Source organism: Micropterus dolomieu, linkage group LG19 (assembly GCF_021292245.1).
Source record: "Micropterus dolomieu isolate WLL.071019.BEF.003 ecotype Adirondacks linkage group LG19, ASM2129224v1, whole genome shotgun sequence".
In the NCBI taxonomy this organism is placed as follows: Eukaryota; Metazoa; Chordata; class Actinopteri; order Centrarchiformes; family Centrarchidae; genus Micropterus; species Micropterus dolomieu.
Window position 1 is genome coordinate 13,458,213 of NC_060168.1, and position 8,121 is coordinate 13,466,333.

The window sequence follows — 8,121 nt, forward strand, 5'->3', positions numbered from 1 at the left end:
TAAAAAGTATGTGTGTGTGTTGTTGATATGTTCTTCAGTTTTGTATTCAGGGGCACTTGACAGCTTTCACTTTCAAGATCCCCCCTCTTCCGCATCCAACTGCTGCCATTGCGTCTTGCTGTCCCCTGTCTTCTTGTCACCCTCATTTTCTCTCTCCCACTCGTCTGAACTCCCACTTGCTGCATCTCTTGACACAGTCACCCCCTGTCTCTGTCAGTGGCTGTTGTCATGGAAATGCTACAGACGACCCAGGGAATCTCCTGGCAGAATAGTAGGGTGCAAGGGTTGGGGTGGAGGGTGACTGTGGGTGTAGGGTCCCAGTGGGAATTCTGTCTTTATAGGTTGCAGTGACGCCAGAACCTCTTGGGAAAGGCAATAAACCAGTGCCTCTTTGTTTTCTTGAGTGTCCGGTTGTCGGTCAGTGCTGGCCTCTTAACCTGCCCCAGTGTATAGAGGTGACATCATCAACGGGTGTCCAGGGGTGCAGGACAGAGTAGTCTAAAGTAATCCCTCTTTTAGCTTCCTTTAGTGTTTTCTGCATTGATCGGAGAGCATTGGCTTCAAGAATAATGACTTGTCTGAAGGTGAAAGTGATTGCTTATGGCTTCGATGGTTTTAAGACCAGTGCTGACTGAGGATGAGGTCCCAAAGACAGGAGACAGGACTGTGGGCCTGTATGTATGCATACACTGTGGCATTTAATGGTGAGAATGTAGCAAGTTCAAGAGAAAGGGTAAAGTCAGAGCAGAAAGTCTGTAGGCCTCCATGCATTCGGATTCAGACTCTTCTTGAAATGTAAAGACTGGTAAAATGCAGGGGCAGCACTTGTAGTGAGATTGAGTGGATTTAAAGTGTTAGATGGGAAGTCCGTAAGGTTTAGGGACACTGATACGTTTTACAGTCTATGGTGTGTAATTTATTTATTTTTAAGAGCTAATTATTGTGGTCAAGGGGTCACATTCATGGAAAAGGAAGCGATTTTATCTTTGCCATTATTTAAGGAAAGAAATGCTTTTTGTTGCAGGGGGAAAATGCCATGCCAAACTCCATTCATAAATCTGGCAATTGAATACGATGTTGATGAGAGGCAAATATTTGAGGGTGACTAGGGACTTTTTCTGCAGTGGTAGGAGCAGCAGCAGAAGGGAACCAAGTACATTTACTCAAGTACCCTACTTAAGAACAGTTTTGAGGTACATTTACTTTAAGTATTTCAGTATTCATTTTAGCATCATTTATTGTACTTGGTACATCACGTTTATTTTACAGATAAAACAAGATTTTCCATTCAAAATATGAGATAATAATATATGAAGCATTTTTCACAGCAACCCTCGTTGAGCTTCACTTTGAAAAACATTAAAATGCTGTAAATGAATCAGTAACAAACTGAAAGGAGCCTTTCTGGAGAGTACTTTCACTTTTGTTTCTAATAAGATTTTACTTCCATATATTTAAATACATTCATGAATGCAGGACTTTTACTTAGCTCTCAAACACTTTTTCCACCAGTGGGTAGAAATCACTATTTTAGAAAGCAGACAAATGATATTACTTGGCCTGTTATTCTGACAGCATATTCTGCATCTTGTCCTCCACACAAACTCTTTTTCAACACTGTTCACATGGAAGTCAGACAATCATATGAAAGCGGAACAGTTTAACAACGCCATCTAGTGTCGTACAAACGACAGTGACAAAATAAAACTACAACTACCAGTTTGCATTGTTTCCGTACGTCGATCTTTACGTAATGGACAGCTCCCCGGATGCGGCTGTGATTGACTATACCAGGCAAAAAGAGATCGAAAGCCAAGTGGCGGTAAGTCACAAAATCCTTAAAATCCCCCTGTTCCAGCAAATCCCCACCTCTGGGACATAAATTAGAACAGAATAGAATATTTATAGTAAGTTGTAGGATGTTATCTGGCTAGGAACAGGTCTTTTTGAGAAGTGGCTTGGAAATAAACTTTCAACTTGTTTGCTAACTAGCTAGCTTGTTAGCCCTCAAACGCGCTAGTTCCTTAGCTTTAAGCTAGCCACTGGGGGAACGCCTAGAATAATAAGTGAACAGTGCGAAATAATAAACACCAGAAAATTAGCCTTTCAGTTTCGATTCACTCGTTGTTCTTTGACCAAGGACTAGTTATGCAACTGTCCAGATGTTATTAATTAGCGGACGGCTGAAATTGTTGCTAAGTTATTCTCTGTTACGTTAATTACGTCGAGGGGCTAACGTTGGCGGCGGTTAGCTCGTCTGCTAATTGAGTTAAAAGCAGAGTTAAGTAGTATAAACTACTGTCCCAGAATAACTTGAATAGTCATCCGCCTCATCACTGGTGACGATTTGCCTCTCAGAGCATGGATCATTGTTTTTAAGTTTGAAGTTACCCAGGTGCCCTTTTTCTGTTGTCAGGTGCTGCAGCCCCAGTGGTCGTAGGCAGGATGCAGACCATAAAGTGTGTGGTGGTTGGTGACGGGGCAGTGGGTAAAACCTGCCTACTCATCTCTTATACCACAAATGCCTTCCCTGAAGAGTATATTCCCACAGTGTTTGACAACTACAGCGCTCAAATGAGCGTAGACAGCCGCACTGTCAGCCTCAACTTGTGGGACACAGCAGGCCAGGAGGAGTATGACCGCCTGCGCACTCTCTCCTATCCCCAGACCAATGTTTTCATCATCTGTTTTTCCATCGGCAGCCCCTCCTCCCATGCCAATGTCAGGCACAAGTGGCACCCGGAGGTGTCTCACCACTGCCCCAACGTGCCCATCCTACTGGTGGGCACCAAGAGAGACCTGAGGGGTGATGCAGAAACAGTGAAGAAGTTGAAGGAGCAGGGCCTGGCCCCTACCACCCAGCCGCAGGGCAACGCCCTGGCCAAGCAGATTGGGGCGGTTAAATACATGGAGTGTTCTGCTCTGCTGCAGGATGGTGTCAGAGAGGTGTTTGCTGAAGCTGTAAGGGCAGTGTTGTATCCAGTCACGAAAAAGAACCCCAAGAAGTGCGTGCTGTTGTAATAAATGGTTCCCAGATTTGGACTGTGGAGAGCAATGATGGAGATCCACAGATGCAAAGGAAGGCTGAGGAACGAAGGTCGTCATCTGGCTGCCTCTATACCACATCCAGCAGTTTAGACTTTGTTTTCAGCTCCTCTGTAACTCCTCTCTTCCTTTCATTCATCTCCTGGAGGATTTCACTTGTTGCCATCATCACCAAAGTGACTATGCCAAAATGGGGGCAACAGGCCGTATCTCCTCTATTTTTCTTACATTTTAACTTTTGATATTTACACTTTTTTCCCCAAAAATTTACATCTGTTCTACATTTATAGCTTCTCTGCTTTTATAAAAAATGCTGATCATGGTTTTCACAAACCATAATAACATCCAAACCAACCAACCCAGCTACCCTGTTTGACTGGAGCGAAGAGATCTGCCTTTGTTCAGGTGGAGAAATAATGACTACCTCATACTCTCACCTAGGTTGCATCTCATGAGTCTCGAACAGCGTCACCATCAAGATGCTTGACTTGCCTATTTAGATGTAATAAACAGCCAAGTAGAGGGTGAACAAGATTTAATTTCAAGCAGCTTGAGTCCAGACAAGGTGTGATGACTCCCGGACAAATGCCAGTACCCCGTTAACCAATATGCACGGATTAGAGGTTAAACTCCCGAGCTGCAGGTCCCCTTGTGCTCAGTCTGGCATGTTAGAGCTGTCTGGCAGGCTGCTTTTTCAGCCTCCTGCACTTCTCTCTCACCGCCATGCATGGACGAGCCAGGAGGCCTTTGAAGATAAGCCAGGGCCCATTAAAAGCAGCCGACCATTTGCCCTCTTCAGTAATAGAGGAGCAGGTGTTGTAAGGCCTTCGCCAAAATAACCCACACTGGCACAGAATTTCTTGAGATACATCAGGAAGTCAGGTTGTAGCACAGCTGTCCTTTGTCTACGTCTTAACTCCTGAGGCTCACACCGAGTGCCGTTAAAACATGCCTAAGAATTACTTTTTGACAGGGTGGGGGTCAAAGAGACTGTATTTTGTCTAATGTTGAATTTACTCTGTAAATGATTTTTTTTCCCGCAAATGTTTTTAACCTACGAGTGCGATTATGGCCAAAGTTGGATATATTTTTTGTAATAGCTTATGTGTATTTGATCAGTAAGATGTTTTGTGTGTAATAGCGTAATAGTTCATACTCAAATTTGATAAACCAGAAGTCCACAATGCTTCCCTTGTCATTTACATTGTTGCCTTACATTTTAAGGTCAGCACACTATGACCACTGACAATGACTGATTCAGCATAGCATATATACCCAGAAGATGTTTTAACTGACTTGTGCTAGGCCATATACACTTCTTTCCTATACTGTCTATGTTAGTGGAATATCATTTCACCTTGGAAGAAGCACAGTGTCGTTGCTGCCTAGTTAATTTTTCTACCATGTAACAGCAATTTATTTACAATATGGAAGGAGCCTTTTGATTGGTCAGGTGCCTTATCTAAACCAAAGACCATAGCAGTGCTCCCTTGTCAAACCCAGAGGCTCTCATTATGGTGATGCAAGTGCCCTAAGACCTTTTTTAAAAATGCAGGTCGAACCAACTCTGGGTTTCATTTTTGTTATTTTGTGTAGCTTTCTGCCTTAGTTCCTGTCAGTAAACACACTCTTGCAGCCCTCTTTGTAAGACACAGGTGCTAAACTGACATCTTTCGCGGCAAGCCTGTTTGCATTTGTGAAACGGCGCACATGAAACGGAGTGCTCATGGCCCACAGCTCTTGACAGATTGTGGTCTACATCCTTGCATTGCATGGTGCAGTTAAGGGCAAGGCACAAGTACAACTTGCAAGTACGGTTTACAAAGAGCTGCGTTGGTGGAACGTGCCTGTCACATTTGAAGATTTTTATACATTTTCTATATTTTTTTTTTAGTAATAACTGGTTGCTAATTTGTGCTTTCAGCTACCAGTAATACCAGTAACCCTTTTTACTCTAATTATTTCATTTACTCACTCGAGTGGGGTGTATTACAAGTCAACCTAGATTGTGGCCTGTATGAAAAGTCTTGAATAACCGAAGCGCAACACGAGCAAAAGAGTTTGTGTAACAACACTGATGCGGTTTGAGATCTGCCGAAGAATGTGTGAAAATTTCCCAGATTGGTGAGCGGAGGGTTGAATGTAAGTGCATAATATGTCAAACTGTCAACTGTGGTGAGTTGTTTTTTTTGTTTTTTTTTCTCCGTGTCCTGATTTCACTCAAATAATGCTGATGAAGTGGAACATACACCTGTGGGCTCTCTGTCTGTCCCAGAGCTGTATGCTACCGTGTGCGTGGTACTACGCTTTTACACTGGGAACTTGATTTGTAGAAATCCGTTTGTAATTGTTTTATATATAACAAAAGCATATTTGTATAAATGAACTAACAGTGAGATGATTTTAAATTATGCCAAATAAAATGGTGGTTAAAACCAGACACTGATGATGCATCTTTTTTTTCCCCTTGCTGTTTTGTGACTTTACAAAAGAACTCTTGGTTTGACACATAATCAGCACATTAGTGCACAGCTGTAAGCAACAATGGAAGAATAAAGTCATACTGAGGTGTACACCAGAACTGAGTCACACACATTGACACAGCACAGCTACTTATATTTTCAGCTCAGGAAACCACACTAGGTCCCCGTGACACACACAACTTCATGTTATAATTCATGTTTTGTATTAATGTTTCAGTTACCATGTCCGGACACTAGATGGACACAGTGCTCTTGGGTGGGTTCCATTCTTCAAAGTCTGTTTGTCCCAATCCCCCTCCGCCCCCGCCCGCCCGCCCGCCCGCCCCTCCTCTCTACATTTGGAGTTAATGGTCTGTACCCCTCCGGTTTTCAGGGCTATCATTCAACTTAGCAGACACACACAAGTTGAATCGGTTGCATCAGCTACTCTAAAAGATTCCCTCGACCTTTATGCGTGGTGGCTCTGACAAATGACAGATGTGTTGAACTCCACCAAAGGCTCGTTACAACATTAGTGCAGCAACCTTTTGAAGAGCCCATTTCCTCTGCGGTCTGTCTAAATGTTTTACGACAAAAACAATGCTCAGTGTATGTTTACAGCCTGTAAATGTTTTGTTACTGCCTGTGTTGGGCTCAGTGAACTCTGCCAAGTATGAATTGTAAAGCAAACTCAGGAAAGCAGTGCTTAGTGTGTGAATCAGTTTAGACCTTCAACACAAACTTGCAAAAGTAGGCTTACTCACAGTTAGGGTGGATCACAACTGAGACTTTTTAGGGGTGAACCACAAACTTGCCTGTTTTCAGATACATGAGTCCTGAAAAAGTTCAGTTACATTTTTATTTTTTTAATGAGAACATGTAAAAACCTGTTTGTGTAATGATTATCCCCCTTGTTTATGATAAAGACTTAAATAATGGTACATGAAAAAGTACACAACAAAATAAATGTAGTTTGGATACTAAAAGACAAACACAAAATCTTTTACACTATTAAAAGACTAATAGAACAATTCATTAAACCAGAGGTAACCAAAGGTGGAATTCTCATCTAAGGAGTACTCAGGCAGAAGAAAGTTGATCTAGCTGACATTTTATCATCAATAATGATTATTATATAATATTAATATATATTACATTGGGGACCTCACCAATCACACACAAACATCACTCACATCTAACAACCTCCGCTCATTATAAATAATTGTAAAACATAAATGGAAGTGGAAGTATGGGGCTCAATGTAAACAGCATTAACACTACATGGTAGTGTAGTCAAGACCGCCCAAACCGAGACCAAGTCAGAGTTTAACGAGACCGAGACAAGACCAAGACTTTTAGGGGCTGAGAGCAGTCGAGCCCAAGACCAAGGGAGGGCAAGACCGAGTCAAGACCAAGACCAGTTCCCTGCATTGCATGGCACGCAATAAAATATGGAACATGATCATAGGTACTTCACAAATTGATCTGAAAGATCCACATTCCCATTAAAACACCCACATGCAAACACTAAGAGCTGAAATCAATGTAAGCATTGCAGGGAGGGGTGACAGTCATTAATTAGGGTTATTGCATTTGAAGCAATATTTTTTACTTCCAATCAAAGTTAGGATGTTAACAAATCAGACAATGCAAAAGCAATTTATTGATATTCCCAAAGTTATGGTCTTGACTGGTCTTGAAATAAAATCCCGAGTCCTGAATGTCCGAGACCGAGACAAGACCAAGACCATCAATATGTGGTCTTAAGACCGGTCTTAAGACCAAGACCGGTCTCAAGTACTACAACACTACTGCAAGGACACACAATCTCTGGCCCTAGTGCATTCTGAGGCTTCCCTACACACCAACCTAATCATGATCATGGTTTTAACTTTCTACTCATGTTGCCTATATTTGAAAGTAAGACCTGTCAAGCACTATTCAAGATAACATCATCCAAGATGAACAAATCAAACACAGGGCCCAGCACTCCACATTTGCATTCATCTGTGACAGACGCCAACTCAAATGGGTGTTTATGGTGTGCGGTATATGATCTGAATATAGATGCTTTTCATGCTGCATAGTCACACAGTGAACCTTGTGTTTGAGCATAGCAGGAGGTGAGATTTTATACTTTCTGTGAGTCATCGGCGTGGAGTGAGTGGGAGTGCTGGCCTCCACCGGGGCCTTGATCTCAGCTCTGTCTATCGCTCCTCAATCTCCCTTGTTCCTCTCCTCCCTCTTACTGTCCGTTTGATGATGTGCTGGGTAAAGCCAAAAGGCCGGGCAGCTCCCGGCACTATTCAGTCAAGGAACTGGGGAGATTCCTCCTCTTCTCCTTGTCTAAAGATGAAAAAGCAAAAGGCCTTGATCTAATAGGCAGCCCGCAGCTAGACCGAGACTGAGAAAGCTGCAGTTCTGCATTTAAATCAAACTGTTCCAGCAGTGAGAGAGGGAAAATGAGATTGCAAAAACACAGAGGGGAGCAAAGGCCGTTGGCTGTGTTTGCAACAAAATAGGACTGGAGTGTGTTGCTGAGACAGTAATGGAATGCCAGCAAATGGGCATAAATAATGATTGAGTAGAGGGGACTCCATTGTTTCAATAAAGT

General features: G+C 42.6%; 1 protein-coding gene across 2 annotated transcripts; it reads left to right on the plus strand.

Moving 5' to 3' along the window:
• Window positions 1-1,710: 1,710 nt before the first annotated feature.
• rhogd (ras homolog gene family, member Gd) lies at window positions 1,711-5,483 on the plus strand. 2 transcript variants are annotated; one of them, XM_046030195.1, is made up of 2 exons: window positions 1,711-1,822; window positions 2,417-5,483. In XM_046030195.1, the coding sequence occupies exon 2, from the start codon at window positions 2,446-2,448 to the stop codon at window positions 3,019-3,021; it is 576 nt and encodes a 191-aa protein (XP_045886151.1). In that variant the 5' UTR covers window positions 1,711-1,822; window positions 2,417-2,445; the 3' UTR covers window positions 3,022-5,483. The 2 variants fall into 2 exon arrangements, with proteins under 2 accessions (XP_045886151.1, XP_045886152.1); XM_046030196.1 differs by lacking the exon at window positions 1,711-1,822 and adding an exon at window positions 1,854-1,907.
• The last annotated feature ends 2,638 nt before the right edge of the window (window positions 5,484-8,121 follow it).

Excerpts from the sequence above, each read along its gene's own strand:
- rhogd (XM_046030195.1), top strand. The coding sequence starts at position 2,446 with ATGCAGACCATAAAGTGTGTGGTGGTTGGTGACGGGGCAGTGGGTAAA.